This window comes from Doryrhamphus excisus, linkage group LG7, assembly GCF_037039965.1.
Source record: "Doryrhamphus excisus strain RoL-2023G ecotype Guam linkage group LG7, RoL_Dexc_Guam_v1.1, whole genome shotgun sequence".
Classification (NCBI taxonomy): Eukaryota; Metazoa; Chordata; class Actinopteri; order Syngnathiformes; family Syngnathidae; genus Doryrhamphus; species Doryrhamphus excisus.
This window is the reverse complement of record NC_136363.1, coordinates 12449164-12463529: the sequence shown is the minus strand read 5'-3', so window position 1 is coordinate 12463529 and position 14366 is coordinate 12449164. Positions and strand designations below refer to the sequence as shown.

General features: G+C 45.7%; 4 protein-coding genes across 9 annotated transcripts in view; 2 read left to right on the top strand and 2 right to left on the bottom strand.

Moving 5' to 3' along the window:
• ripor2 (RHO family interacting cell polarization regulator 2) overlaps positions 1-6517 on the top strand; it is a 40857-nt gene extending 34340 nt beyond the window's left edge. For 4 of the 6 annotated variants that reach the window (XM_078792132.1, XM_058046317.2, XM_078792133.1 and 1 more), the window contains 14 exons: positions 35-160; positions 235-383; positions 664-793; positions 952-1098; positions 1266-1961; positions 2032-2225; positions 2325-2487; positions 2562-2694; positions 3871-4032; positions 4102-4272; positions 4360-4562; positions 4632-4715; positions 4850-4940; positions 5068-6517. In XM_078792132.1, coding sequence (XP_078648258.1) covers positions 35-160; positions 235-383; positions 664-793; positions 952-1098; positions 1266-1961; positions 2032-2225; positions 2325-2487; positions 2562-2694; positions 3871-4032; positions 4102-4272; positions 4360-4562; positions 4632-4715; positions 4850-4940; positions 5068-5168 — 2550 coding nt within the window. In that variant the 3' untranslated portion in view covers positions 5169-6517. The remainder of the gene's footprint in view (positions 1-34; positions 161-234; positions 384-663; positions 794-951; positions 1099-1265; positions 1962-2031; positions 2226-2324; positions 2488-2561; positions 2695-3870; positions 4033-4101; positions 4273-4359; positions 4563-4631; positions 4716-4849; positions 4941-5067) is intronic. The other 2 variants (XM_058046319.2, XM_058046320.2) reach the window with 1 other exon arrangement.
• Positions 6518-7025: 508 nt separating this feature from the next.
• gmnn (geminin DNA replication inhibitor) lies at positions 7026-9631 on the bottom strand. The gene is made up of 7 exons (XM_058047051.2): positions 9521-9631; positions 9166-9251; positions 8672-8773; positions 8458-8611; positions 8306-8388; positions 7817-7927; positions 7026-7530 (listed from the first exon to the last, which is right to left on the bottom strand). Exons 2-7 carry the CDS (start codon positions 9235-9237, stop codon positions 7390-7392), a joined length of 663 nt encoding a protein of 220 aa, XP_057903034.2. The 5' UTR covers positions 9238-9251; positions 9521-9631; the 3' UTR covers positions 7026-7389.
• A 30-nt stretch (positions 9632-9661) lies between these two features.
• lg7h6orf62 (linkage group 7 C6orf62 homolog) lies at positions 9662-13311 on the top strand. Its single transcript, XM_058047050.2, has 5 exons — positions 9662-11079; positions 11151-11327; positions 11425-11550; positions 11817-11951; positions 12323-13311. Exons 1-5 carry the CDS (start codon positions 10951-10953, stop codon positions 12446-12448), a joined length of 693 nt encoding a protein of 230 aa, XP_057903033.1. The 5' UTR covers positions 9662-10950; the 3' UTR covers positions 12449-13311.
• An 8-nt stretch (positions 13312-13319) lies between these two features.
• acot13 (acyl-CoA thioesterase 13) lies at positions 13320-14194 on the bottom strand. Its single transcript, XM_058047052.2, has 3 exons — positions 14075-14194; positions 13771-13955; positions 13320-13568 (listed from the first exon to the last, which is right to left on the bottom strand). The coding sequence occupies exons 1-3, from the start codon at positions 14156-14158 to the stop codon at positions 13409-13411; spliced, it is 429 nt and encodes a 142-aa protein (XP_057903035.2). The 5' UTR covers positions 14159-14194; the 3' UTR covers positions 13320-13408.
• Between the last annotated feature and the right edge of the window lie 172 nt (positions 14195-14366).

The window sequence follows — 14366 nt, the reverse complement described above, 5'->3', positions numbered from 1 at the left end:
TCCTTCTAACTTTTTGGTTTTTGATGGTCTTCAGATCTTCATGCGTTACGGTCGGCAGAGGTGGAAGCTAAAGGGGCGGATCGAGGTGAAATCCAGACAGAGCTGGGACGGGGACGAGATGGTCTTCATGCCGCTCATCAGTGACCTCATTAACATCAAGGTAGGCTCTCGTCTGTCTTGGTGGCGCCGCCTTGCCCGTGTGTGTTCATGCCGATATCCGTGGATGCCACGCAGGTGACGGAGCTCAAGGGCCTGGCCACTCACATGCTGGTGGGCAGCGTCATCTGCGAGACCAAGGAGCTGTTCACCGCCATGCCTCAGGTGGTAGCGGTGGATGTCAATGACCTCGGGACTATTAAGCTCAACCTGGAGGTCACGTGGTAGTAAGTAGAGTCCTCTTGATGCCTTCTCGTGACTTCTCGTTGCACTTGTGCAGGAATGCTGCGTCATCCAGGGATGAGTTTCCTATATTTTGACCCTTTCACGTGGTTAACATTTCTAATAGTAAGAATAATGGAAGGGAAATGCTCCCATGAGTTACTGCTTCCAAGTGTGCATCACTGGTGTTTTATCGCCCTCTGGAGGACAACTTGAGTCATTACACATGAATTAACCAGTTTTGCCCTGAAACGTCCTAACATAATAACCTGTTCCCCTCCCCAGCCCCTTCGACGTGGAGGACCTGACGCTGTCATCGGGCAACGTGAGCAAAGCCACGGCCCTGCAGAGGCGGGTGTCCGTTTACAGCCAGGGCACGCCGGAGACCCCCACCTTCCAGGACAGCTCCTTCTTTGTGAGTCCTCGAGGGTTTTAAGGAAGTTGTTTGGCTTTGAATGTTGTAAATGTATTTAACGCGTCCCCTCAACTAACCCACACCCCCTTTCCACGAACTTTGAATGTGCATCCACGCCCCTCGCCCCCTCCTAATCCCTGCACGTGCGTCATGTAAAGAAGTGGCAGCCATATCCTGTGGAGCGCCAGCGTCTGTCCTTCCTGCAAGTGCTCAGAGACACCCTGCTTGAGAAGCTCAGGCGCACTCGCTCCTTTGGGGACCTGGCCTCATTCCGGCCTAGGCCCAAATCCAGTCTGGAGGTCTATGTGAGTGTGTGTGAGTGTGTGTGGCACGCCCTGAACCTAACATCCCAAATCCCGCTTTTGTGTGCCCACAAGACAGGAAGTCACGCCGTGCTTCTTTTACGTGTGTGGCTGCATGCATCCTCTTTGATTTTTGTCTTTTCAAACGGAATCCATCTTTCCCCTGTCAGTCGACGCTGCCAGACGACGTCTTTGAAAATGGCGGCTGCGGCACAGCCGAGTGCAAGCGCCTCTCTTTCACCTTCTCCGACACCTCTGCGTCCACGCCCAGCCCGGCGCCCAGCGCCCACTCGCCGGCCCCGTCCAACCCCGAGATCACTGTCACTCCCCCGGAAACGGACACCTCCCCCTCCAGGCTCCTATCGACCAGAGAGGGCTCCATCGCAGAGGAAGACGAGGAGGACGGCGAAACGGGCAGCAGGGGCAGCCGGGACAGCAGGACCAGCGCCAGCCTCGCCAGCGACGAGGCGGACTCAGAATGGGAACGCACCGAGTCCCAACGCAACCGGGGCTCAGACGCTCCCTCCTTGTGCTCTGACGGGCTTCTATCAACGGTGGCGCCAGAGGACGTCTTCTTGGACCACGCGGAGGAGCTGAAGCCGGTGGAGCTGGACACGGAGGAGGGCGGCAATCTGACACGGCAGCTGGTCAAACGGCTGACGTCCTCGGAAATGCAGAGCGGAGACGGCTTCTTTGAGGGTGCGGGAAGCCCGAGCTGGGCCGGCGAGGGAAGCGGGGCCTTCCTGGAGACAAGCCTGGAGGACGCCATCCACGAGCTGCTGATGACGCTGGAGGTGCTGACGCACCGCTGCAGGGAGCTGCAAGACCTGGAGCAGGAAGTCATGCGACTGGAGGACCTCCTGAAGGTAGAAGAACAAACACGTCTGAGATGCGCCTCAGGGAAGAAAAGTCGCTCAATCTCGTCTTTGTGTTCAGTGTCGCCTCCCGGGTCATAGGAGTCGCTCGTCCAGCCTCAGCCTGACGGTGGAAAGCGCGTTGGAGAGCTTTGACTTCCTCAACACGTCAGACTTTGACGACGAGGACACCGGAGACGACACTGCTGCTGCCGGCGTACTCGGCATGCCGCCGCAGAGGTCGCCGCTCTTCGAAGGCGACGGCGAGAGAATCGGGTAACGTTAGCGTTCATACATTACTGTCTTTTCCAACAAACAATACCGGAATTAAAGAAAACTGTGACTTTGACATTACTACGTTCTGCTGCTCTCTAGTGGCCAGCATCCGGAAGCACGGGGCCACCTGAGTGAAGCCCTGACCGAGGACACCGGGGTGGGCAACAGCGTGGCGGGAAGCCCCCTGCCGCTCAGCACAGGCAACGAGAACCTGGACGTGGCCGTGGTCATTCACCTGCGGTACTGCAGCCGCCTCATCCAGGTACAAACGCTTCATAAACGCTAACGATGACCTCATTAACGTGCACGGGCACTAATTTGGGACCGCAACGACAGCTGCTGACCGGAGCAACGAGCATGTGGCGGCGGCGCGGCGTTCTCCTCAAGCTGTCCGCTCAGACGCAGCTTCTAGAGGAGCTCGCCGAGGTCATCGTGGACCGAGCGGGGGCGGTGCCGTCAGCGGTGGATGGTGGGTGGTTTTGTTTTCATGGAAACATTCGGACAACAGCTGATGTTTGTTGTGTCCTTTACTTGATATTATTTTTGTAGTTTGTATATTTTATATTTTCATTTTATATTTTAGTTTATATTTTATAGTTTACTTTTAATCGTGTATTTTTTTTTAATAAATGTGTTTATTTTACTAGCTTAGTTTTTTTTTATTGTCTTTATTTTATTATTTTTGACATTTTTACAGTTTTTATCGTGTAATTTTTTTTTTACTGGCTTAGTTTTTTTGTCTATTTAATTTTTTGACATTTGTATAGTTTACTTTTTATAGTGTAATATTTTTAATGTATTTTTTTATTTTACTATCTTAGTTTTTTATTGTCTTTATTTTATTATATTTTTGACATTTTCATAGTTTACTTTTTATAGTGTAATTTTTTTGTTTTAATTTTTTTATTTTACTGGCTTAGTTTTTTTTATTGTCTTTATTTTATTATATTATATTTTTTGACATTTTTATAGTTTACTTTTTATAGTGTAATTTATTTTTCATTTATTTTTTATTTTACTGCCTTGGTTTTTTATTGTCTTTATTTTATTATATTTGTGACATTTTTATAGTTTACTTTATATAGTGTAATTTTTTTTATTTTACTGGCTTTGTTTTTTTATTGTCTTATTTTTTAACATAATTTATAGTTTACTTTTTATAGTGTAATATTTTTATGTAATTTTTTTATTTTACTGGCTTTGTTTTTTTTATTGTCTTACTTTTTTACATAATTTATAGTTTACTTTTTATAGTGTAATATTTTTAATGTAATTTTTTTTATTTTACTGGCTTTGTTTTTTTTATTGTCTTATTTTTTTACATAATTTATAGTTTACTTTTTATAGTGTAATATTTTTAATGTAATTTTTTTTTATTTTACTAACTTAGTTTTTTATTGTCTTTATTTTATTATATTTTTGACATTTTTATAGTTTACTTTTTATGGTGTATTTTTTTATTATTATTTTACTGGCTTTGTTTTTTTATTGTCTATTTTATTTTTTGACATTTTTATAGTTTACTTTTTATGGTGTAATATTTTTATTTTACTAGCTTAGTTTTGTCATTGTCTTATTTTATTTTTGTACCATTTTACATGAGGAGAGAATTCCTCCAAGTGACGTTATATGGTGTCCATGTCAGTCCTGCCAGACCTTGCAGAGCGCGAGGCTCTGATGTCTTTGTGGTCCGAGTGCAGCGGCTCCTCCGGGTTCTTCCACGCAGCCGTGGACCGGGTGTTGACGCACATGAAGCGGCGCTACGCAGACACGCTGCAGGAGACACACCCCCTCGGTCCTGACGCAGGTTTGTGTTGGCCCGCCTCCTCCAACTGGAATGCGAGACGTGTGTGACGGCGCTCTCCCTGCTCTGCAGTCATATCCTTGGTGGTGGGCGACATGGCGGACCGCAGCGACCTGGCCGGGTCCGACAATCCCGCCGCCGCTCTCTGTCAGGACGTCATCACCATCTTTCAGTTCCACAGATACGTGGTAGAACATGAAGTCAGAGACATGGAGACGCACCTGTTGCACCTGGCCGGCGAGGGTAAGGACCCGCCTCCATGTTAGTCTCCGAAGGCGACAATCGATGCTGGAAGCCGTCCTCCTGAATAAGGCGGCTTCTTATGTTCAGACATGTTTGCGGAGGTCCTGTGCAGCGCCGACGCCTCCCAGTGTGTGTCGGCGCTGGAGGAGACACCGCCGTGCTTCCTGTGGCCTCAAAGCAGCACCTTGAGGACGGTGGCCTCGCTGCTCACCGCTGAGGACCCCCGTCTCAACAAAGCGGCGTCCGACTACCTCACCTCCGCCATGCCACACGGACACTTCAGGAACAAAGTGAGTCGCCCAGACGCTTAAAGATGTTTTTTCCTGTCGTGAGACGTAACCGTGTGTCCGTGACCACAGGCAGTGGAGTTCTACACTCAGGCGCTGTCGGAGGCCGGCGTTCAGAGTCAGAGGGCGGCGTGTGCGGCGCTCAGCTGCCTGCAGGTCAGCGCTAACATTTATGACATCATAGAGACACCCCCCCGCCCCCTTTGTATTTTCATGTCTCATTGGAGTCGGTGCAGGTGTACCTAATGTTGTGGCCTGGGAGTGTATTTGATGAACGTGTGCGTGTGTAGGCGGTGGAGAGCATCCGAGCCGTGGTGGCGCTGTGTGATTCTGCCGATGAGGAGCTGCGGCACGTCGCCATAGAAACGCTGCTCACGTTTGGTGAGTGGTTCTTGCTTCCTGAGTCAACAGAAATTTTAAATTTTATTTTATTTCTACTTTTTTTTTATATTTTAGTTTATGTATCGACTAACAAAAATATGTGCACGCGTGTGTGTGTTTTTGGCAGGTGAGGAGGGGCGCCTGGCCTACGAGCAGCTGGACACGGTCCCGGGCGAAATGGTCCGTTTGGGCAACCGGCGAGGGAACGCCATCACCACCACCTTCTGAGCCACACGAAAGAAAAAACAACCAACCTGCTAGCGGTCTCACTGATGCCCCCAAGGGAACACACACACACACACGGTCATTTTTTTGGGGTTGTAATTGGAGAGCACACAGAGGAGATCACACCCCCCCCTTGTACACCCACCTTGCACTCCCTTCACTTCATGAACGTTTTTACTGTGAAAGCTTCACTTCTTTTTGTGCACGCTTCTTTTTGCACTTGTACATACACAGCCTGTCATGTGCTGCTTTGTTCCGTGACCTCTATTCGAGTTCTAGAATGTTCCAGGATGGTGTTTGGGAATTGTGCGTGTCACGTTTGAGGACGAAGCAAGGCACTCTTTGCATCTTCTTAAACGTGCACTTTTTCAAGTGCAATTCTGTATGTACGCCAAGTATGTGATCAACGTGACCTGGCAGGGTTTCTCACAGGAACGGCACGGGGGGGAAGTGCGTGCGCGCTTTTATTTTATTTTATTTTTTTACATTGACCGTCCTAAAAGAGGCGTGGCTTCAGTGTTTTGTTTAGTTTTTTTAATTTTCGAGCACAATTGAGAAGGGGGATGTTCTTCTTTCCACACTTGGCATTCTAAAATTCTCAACTTTTTATTCGTACTACTGAGTCACATCTTATTTATTATTCCCAGCGTTCTAATATTCTCCTGCGCTGTTCTGTATAAACCGCAGAGGACTTTATGTATATGGATTGTATATTTATGTTCCCAGCTGGTTTATTTTATTTTACATATTAAAAAAACGGCCTCCGTTATGTGGTCACTCATGCTTAACTTTGATTTTGAAAATCATAGATTTATTTTGGAGAAAGATTGAGAAAGCAAATATTTATATTCCCTGGATTGAGTAATTATTTACATAACATGACTTCAGAAACATCTTAGAACCAAAGGCAAAGCATTTTATTGAGAAGGTGAATGTACTTTTCCATATTTTGGCCAGAATACAACGACAGCCTTTCAAAGCACAACTAAAATGACCCCCTCTGTGCTTCAAAAGCCATATGAAGTGAAAGCAAGTCACTTTTATGAAATGTACATCTCCGCCCCTCCCCCCTCCTTTTGTATAACCTGTTGTGACTAAATGCTTTTTGGCAAATATGGTCCAGATTTAACATTTTATTTCTCCCAGGATGTGGGGAAAAAGTATTCTTGTATAAGTGAGCTACTTCATTTTTCTTTTTATATATTTGAAATAACTTGCAGTTGATCCGTGTTATGGAAAGCATTGTTGAGCTCCACACGTCTAATGATTTCAAGCATTTTTAAATTGGATCCGGTATTTGCTCTGCTTATTTGAAAACTTGCAATAAAGTTTATTTTTGCATAAACGCAAAACTCTGGAGAATTTTGTGCAGGAATTTACGTTTTGCATTGTTGGATCTTTGAGATTCTAAGAGCTTCAAATCGCAATGAAGAAATGAGTGAGATCGCAAGTTAATGCAAACGAGCACAAAGCCATCAGCTGATCAAACATTTCAGAGCACAGCCTTTAAAAAGCCAAAGTCTTAGCAAAATGTGAATTGTCAGACCTTTTGATTGCTTCTTTGGGGACAGTGGGATTTTTGAGCTGCATGAGCAAGGCCTCTCCCAGCATTCATTGCTGCCGAGGCTAGACGCCGTTTCAAAACATCCTCAAACATCCTGAGGGTTACGAACAAAAAGTCAAGTGGTTGACCCATAAAATCTCACATTTTTATCTCTACATCCTAGTAAGAACCCATGGCTCCATAATTCCGTCACCCTCAAGGTTTTTAAACTATGAACGAGGGTTTACTGAAATGACTTTCCCTGCTAACTACATTGAGTAAATCTTTGGGAAGTTATTGGAAGAAACCCTCAAGAATTGTTGTAAAAGTGTTTATTTTAAAACCACAGTATGTACATCAGTTTCAGTGAAGGAAAAAAAAGCTTATGGTTGAGTCAAATTCTTATAGAAAGGGGGAGTGTCTTAACCATTTCTTTAAATTAAAAAAAAAAAAACTGTAAACATCCATTTTTGTTGCAACATTAATAACCCGGGTGACAATTGAGTCAAGATGAAAGCCCATTCGGGAGCACGCACGGCACGCTACAGGGTTCCACTTTCATTAGCAACGTCATTAGCCAAGTCCAAGGTGGGGTCATAAATAACTGTCCAAGGCCTTCCTTTACATTCAAAACTTGTAGCAGCTTCCAAAAAGAGTCAAGTACCCCTTCAATGAGGTCTGTTAATCCTGCTCCTGGTCTGAAGTTTGTTCCTCTTCCGCCTCACTGCAGTCAGACTCTTCGATCACATCACCCTCATCTTCCTGATCAAGGGCCAGCCCCCTCATTTCCTCCAGGCTGTTCGGACTCTTCCCAGTCAGCCTCTGCAGGGAGAACAAAAGCAGCTCATCACTTATTTGTGGGTACAACGGCCAGTACCAGGAGGGCTCATGATACCAAAACACCATCTAGCCATTTCTGTTGTGAAGAAGATTGAAAGGCATATTTCCCGTTCCTGTGTTTACCCCCCCCATTGTTGGTGACAAATTGTCCATTAAGAGTACTTTCAAGCACATGTTTTGCGTCATAAGCACTTTTAAACTGGCCAAATTCCAGCATGAATGCTATATTTGGGACGACACATTTACGCAACCATGGAACCTTTTGTACCTCAATCATGTCAGCCATGTACTGAACATGCTCAGCCAGCTCCTGCAGTTCGTCGTTCTCATCCTTCAGCCGAGTTATCTGCTCATCTTTGGCCTCGATATCCTTGTGCAACTAAAAACAAAATTATGTACAGCGTTATGGTTTTCCGCTGCGCCGTTTTAATTTTATCAGCATATGGCCCTGCTTTTTTGTTTACGTTAAGAGCAAAACATTTCTAAAAAATCCCCAAACTTATACCCATGCTTGTTAAGACCTAGCATGCACTGCTAAACCAGGCTAACACCGCTAGCTTTCATTCATTCGATGAGTAGTTTTTCCGACAACTTAGTCGGTGTCAACATTTAGTTAACAAACACAGCATTCCAGTTACATTGTCAATCTCAGCCAGATCACAAATTTAGTAGATTCCGTAAACATGGAATTCACAGTTTATGAAAAAGACAGGGACAAGACCATGGGAACAGCTTACAGCTTCTCCGCTCAACTCACCTTCTCGTTCTCTTGGAGGACACTGAACAAAGCCTTGCGACGCTCCTCTGCCACCTCTTTCCAGTAGGCGGGAGGTGGAGTTTCTGGAAAACCACCACCGATTAAAACGGGCAAGTTAGACAAAAGGTTCATAGTCAGTCATGGCCGCTCACCTTTCACCATGAGCTCATACGCGTCGCTGGCATAGTCGTCATTTAACGTGGAAGCGGCTTCAGTCTGTGTCGATTTCACCTCCACCTTCACCCTCTTCAAGCCTCGGCTTTGCTCCGCACTCCACTGTTTGCGCTTGGGGATGCTCTTTGCAGCCTTAAACAAAACTAAATTAGAAAGCCCTACAATACCAACAACGCTTCCAGGCGTGCTTACCTGGCTCGTCTTTGCCAACTGCGTGTTGACGGCCACGGGTTGGAGGACCTGAGCAATCGGTCTGGAGGAGCCCATCGTATTTGGGGATTGGGAGAAAAAGTTCTGTGGACAAAGTTAAAAGAGAAACTGTCACCATGACAATGTGCACAACAACAGCTTGGTAACAAGACCATTGGTAGACAACCTGGGGAAATGAGCCATCATGCTCCATTACACTTTAAACCCACCAAGACAAAGAGCCTCACTCCAGTCATACCTTCTATGAAACACACACACCATAAGGTGTTGAACACCACTGCAAAAAATAACGTTTTCAGTAGTGACGCCATTTTGAAAAATAGCTTCATAGAGAACAGGTGTTCCTAATAAGTAGTTTTAAAACATTACTATTCAATTCTTAACACTAAAAATACGCGGTTTTTGTCCTAACTCAAGCCCACGAGTCAAGTTTGACGAGTCTATATATATATATACATATATATATCTTTACTCACCTTTACGCTAACTTTTGCGTTTTCATTGGACCTTGCTGTGACATGTTGTCTCACTTTTCCACCGAAACTCATTTTCCTTCACAAGCCTGGTGATTGAAAAACGAAAAAACAATGCCCGTAAACGGCTTCGTCCAGTTCCACCTTTGTAAATGATGCGTCAATGGCATCGGAATATAAACAGACATAAGTAACTAGCTAGCAAGCTGGCGCTTTGGCCTAGCTACAGTAGTGCGAGTTTTAATGAACAAAGAAAGGTTACAACAAGCTAATTTGAGCCAATAAATGTGCCTTATTACTGATCACGTTAAAAAAACAACTGTAGACTATTTTGATTATCTCCTTTTAGTCGACTTACCGGTTATAAACGATAGCGGACGACACTGGCGTTTGAACAAGTCATTCACAACGGCTCCCGCCACTCACTTTAAATACGCCCATTACGATCACGTGATTTGCATTTCCCCTCCTCTTCTGGTGGTCACGGGTCATACTCACGTCATGTTCATCTTCCTCTTGGTCGGCCATTTTGGACAAGCGAGCTTGTTGTTTTGTGTGTGTTCGCCATTATTAGCTGCTCCTCGCAAACAACAAAACGCACAGAACGCGAAGGGGGACAAAAAACGTTGGACGACAACGCCGTGAAGTGAATAATGGGCCCGCCGCCGGGAGACAGATCACGCCGCTCGTCGACTGAAAGAACGGGGGACTCCAGCTGGATTGTCGATTTATCTTGACATGGCATGCGACAGGGCGAGCTTGTGACGACGGAGGAGATCACCGAAACTTCCAGAAGTTGAGAGAAAAGATTAAGGGGATTCATTTTGTTTTGCTTTGTCGGATCGGTTGTTGATAACCAGGCAGAAATTGTGCTCACCGAGTTGCTGACGACGAGCGAATCTAGCTAAAATGTTGAGCTCAGGCGCGGCTAGTTAGCTTAGCTTATCATAGCCTCCGGGTGTTAGCATCACACTAAAAAGTCACGCTGGGCTTGGGTGAGGAGAATGTGAAAAGAAAATGAAAGAAGAAATGTAAACGACAGCGGGTCCTTACTCTCACACGGACGCCCCCGGTCGAGCCAACAACCTGGAAGATAAGATGTAGCTTTTTGTCGCTGACTACTGTCGGAAGTGTGAAAAGGTTAGCTTGCTAGCTCGGCCTAGCTAGTGTGCTAAAAATACAACATGACAACCAGCAGCAGGCTGTGTGCCAAATGAGGGCCAGGGAAATGTTCAGTTGCTTTGGCACCAAGCCGCCTTCCATATTACCCAGTGCCAACATCTGGCAACCTGCTCGTCTGTCTCTAACGGAGAAGTACATATTCAGCCATGGATGAGGGACTTTGAGACGACCCAAATATTAGCCTTGTAGTCCTCAATTTCACTAGCTATGGGTCTCTGTTGGTAATTTCGGCCCTATCTTCCACGGGGAACTAGTCAAGCCACACTTTGGGTTGCTCGTTTACTTCCGAACCTGGTGATGGCAGGTTGATGTCAAGCTTATTTGGCTTTAAAAGCAACATGGATTTGTGAACAACTAACCCAAGGAGATGTAGTCTTCATCTACCCCCCCTCCTTCCAACACTGCCCTTTTGTTGCAAAAAATGAATTAGTTCTGCATTTGATGAGCTTTTCAGTTTGTAGTTAGTGTCTGTCTCACAGAGTTGTGTTGTTACTGCAGAGGCTAGCAAGCTCTCCGTCGTCTAATTACACACACGCACACAAAATAAAGTAGAGCGGGTGGTCAGACGTATTCTACACAAGACGCTGTTGTCATCACAGTCCAACCATGGGGGATCCGACCTCACGGAGAAACCAAACAAGAAATCGGCTGCGCGCTCAGCTGCGGAAGAAAAGGGAATCTTTGGCCGATCAGTTTGACTTCAAGATTTATATAGCCTTTGTTTTTAAGGAAAAGGTTTGTCTCTACTAGCATAACACTCACTCCCAGTAACCAGTATAAATAATCACTCATTTTTGTTTTGATAGAAAAAGAAGTCGGCGCTCTTCGAGGTCGCTGAAGTGGTGCCGGTGATGACCAACAACTACGAGGAGAACATTCTTCGAGGAGTGCGGGATTCCAGCTACTCCCTGGAGAGTTCCATAGAGCTTCTGCAGAAGGATGTGGTGCAACTCCACGCCCCCCGATACCAGTCCATGCGAAGGGTAGGCGGCAGGTCTTGGACTGCCTGGAGAGCGCTTTGTGGCGACGGTGGCTTAATGCACTGCTGTGTTCCCCTCCTCCCCCACCATTCGCCTGCAGGATGTGATAGGCTGCACGCAGGAGATGGACTTCATCCTTTGGCCACGCAACGACATCGAGAAGATTGTCTGTCTGCTCTTCTCCAGATGGAAGGGCGCTGATGACGAACCCTTCAGGCCTGTTCAGGTAAAGGTTTCCAAGAGAGACAACGTTAGGTACACTTAGGGTCTTCAAGAATATAGTCACAATTTAAATTATTAAGAGGAAAAACAAGTCAAGAAACAAGTTAAAATATCACAAGGAAACAAGTGCCATTTTACAAAGGTTTTTTTCCAAAAAAAAAATTGATAGTTTTTTCAAAACTGTATTGCAAGTGAGTGGGTTGTGCAGGTGTACCTTAAGTCGTGTATGTGAGTATGACTGCTTCTAATGCTGTCATTTTACGCCCGTAGGCCAAGTTTGAATTTCACCATGGCGATTACGAGAAGCAGTGCTTGCACGCCCTGGCTCGTAAAGACAAGGCTGGAATGGTCATGAACAACCCCACCCAGTCTGTGTTCCTCTTCATGGATCGACATCACCTACAGGTGAGGATGAAAAAGTTGACTAATGGAGTGTCCTACGGGTGTAACGGAACGCAGTAAACACGCTTTGGTATGCAGCTCTGTATTCGGGTCACGATTCACTGAACAAAATGTACTTTGGTTTTGTGTAAACGGCAAAAGCAAAGCGTTTCCAAACAAGAGCCTGATGGAAGTGGCTTTTCTCGCTCTGGCTTCTCCTCGGCATTATCGTTAGCCATGACTAAAAATGTATACTACATGGGGTATCGGCATGCCTCTGTATTGTACCCAAAAATGTGATTTATGAATATGTGTACCGTTACACCCCAATAGTGCATGGTCATGGTTGTCATGGTCACCCTTGCAAGCACCAACTGTCTCATTGATTGCCACAGACTCCTAAAACCAAGGCCACAGTGTTCAAGTTGTGCAGCCTGTGCCTGTACCTGCCCCAGGACCAGCTCACCTGCTGGGGTGTGGGAGACATCGAGGATCACCTCCGACCTTACATGCCCGACTAAGGCCTCCCGTGTGGCGAGGGGGAGTGGCAGAGCCCTTGGCAAACCCTCACTGCCTTCCTCCCTGCTTTCAGAAGCACTCTTCCTCACCTGTTAAAAGATTGAACTTGTGCTTGGATCTTTTTATTTTGGTTACCTTCTCCTCATTCTCCCCTCCCTTGTTGTTCCTCCTCCTTGTTTGGATTGACCCCACCCTCCCTTTTATTGTTCAGTTTGACCCCTCCCTTCATCCCCCTTCAACATCCATTTGTTATTTTCCGTGAACCTGCACGAACATTGATTTGGAGTGTTTCTTCTCAGCAGCAGCAGCAGGCTTCATTGTCCATGGCAGGAACTCTTTGTTGCATCCAAACAGGAAACACAATGGTGGACGTGTTCTTTACCCTTGTTGTCACAAGGGAAGAGTGTGGAGGTTTTGTTTTTGTTAGCCGTGCAGACTAGATGGGGCGGGTGGGCTTTTACTGGAACAACTTTGCACAATGTTTGACCAAGGAAGGCGTGGAAGCAGCCATGAACAATATTATCACGTCATAGCGTAGTTCTTGCTTCTTTAGTTCTCTTTGCTGGATGCAAAATGTTAACCAGAATCACTGAAGCTACTGATGTTTTCATTATTTTTGGAGATGCGGGCTGCTGGTAAAAGTCAATCACTTTTGCTTACTACTAATAACAATGTACCTAACGTTTCACTTTGATTTCACTGATAATTTGATCAAATTGGGGCTTGCTTGTCAAAGACTATGGAGTAGTGCTTTTTTTGTTCACTCAAGTGTGTCCAGTTGAGAAGGTTTGAAGCAAATAACTTGTTTTTCTGTTCTGATCAATACTGCTGAACATATACCAATACAGTGCAAAATTGAACACAACACTCTTGTCCATGTCTTTTTTATTGTTGTTGCATTTGTGTGACTGGTTGACGTTAATAAATATTTACAAGATTGTTTACTTGACGTAAGGGAGTGTTCAGCTGCTGCCGAGGTGTTTGGTGTGTCTTCCTTGCGCGATGAGCTTCCCTGTGGCCTTGTTGGTTAAATCAACAGTGGCGAAGGCCAGCGAGCGGCCTTGCTTTAGAACCTGAGCGGTAATGAGAACATCTTCCCCAACCTTGGCCGCGTTCATGTATCTGAGGGGATAACAAACATCTTTACTAGGGGTGTCACAAGCTTCGCAAGATTAAACGGGACAATAAATCACACAATAAATGAAAATCTCGTGTATCGACAGCCCTACTATATACTGTACTATTGACTCTCACATCAACACTAGTGTTTTTTACGGAAATCACTACAATACAAATAAAACGTTCATAACCTGCACAAACTCACGTAATATTCATGTCGACGCTGACACCCGCTGCTCCCCTCTCACTCTGCATGATGGCCAGGGTGGAGATGATGTCCACCAGGGTTGCTGTCAGGCCGCCGTGCATCGTCCCTAACCGGTTGGTGTGCTCCTCTTCCACCCGCATCTGACACACCACTTTGCCCGGCGTGGCAGCAAGGAGATCCACCTGGAAAGTGACAAGCAAAACATGACCGCCATCGTTGGCAGCAGCTAGTTAACGCCTCATCACTTATGTGCAAAACTAACCAGGGAACGGCACAAATTAGCGTTAAATCACATATTCACCTTGTTCATTACTTTGTCGAAGCCCGAACATTCTGCCAAGACTCGCATCACTTGCTTTATGGTGTTTAAAGACGCCGACGCCATGATAAGAAACTCTGAAAGCGCCCAATGTCAACACTAGTTGTTCCGTTTCACGAAGACGTCCGGGTCGAAACCAAAACACATCCCGTTTTACGTCAGTAATTACGACTGACGAACTGAAAATATAATCAAGTAAGTATCAAGTATAAGTTAGTTTGAAAATTAACATTTTTTGTTATAGTTATACAATTATGTATGATCACAACTTTAC

Excerpts from the sequence above, each read along its gene's own strand:
- lg7h6orf62 (XM_058047050.2), top strand. The coding sequence starts at position 10,951 with ATGGGGGATCCGACCTCACGGAGAAACCAAACAAGAAATCGGCTGCGC. Across the intron at positions 11,080-11,150 it reads CCTTTGTTTTTAAGGAAAAG|AAAAAGAAGTCGGCGCTCTT; the intron begins GTTTGTCTCTAC and ends TTGTTTTGATAG. Across the intron at positions 11,551-11,816 it reads AACCCTTCAGGCCTGTTCAG|GCCAAGTTTGAATTTCACCA; the intron begins GTAAAGGTTTCC and ends TTACGCCCGTAG.
- acot13 (XM_058047052.2), bottom strand. The coding sequence starts at position 14,158 with ATGGCGTCGGCGTCTTTAAACACCATAAAGCAAGTGATGCGAGTCTTG. Across the intron at positions 13,956-14,074 it reads TCGACAAAGTAATGAACAAG|GTGGATCTCCTTGCTGCCAC; the intron begins GTGAATATGTGA and ends GTCACTTTCCAG. Across the intron at positions 13,569-13,770 it reads AGCGTCGACATGAATATTAC|ATACATGAACGCGGCCAAGG; the intron begins GTGAGTTTGTGC and ends TTATCCCCTCAG.
- gmnn (XM_058047051.2), bottom strand. The coding sequence starts at position 9,237 with ATGAGTTTCGGTGGAAAAGTGAGACAACATGTCACAGCAAGGTCCAAT. Across the intron at positions 8,612-8,671 it reads AGTTGGCAAAGACGAGCCAG|GCTGCAAAGAGCATCCCCAA; the intron begins GTAAGCACGCCT and ends GTTTTGTTTAAG. Across the intron at positions 7,928-8,305 it reads TCCTCCAAGAGAACGAGAAG|TTGCACAAGGATATCGAGGC; the intron begins GTGAGTTGAGCG and ends TTTTGTTTTTAG.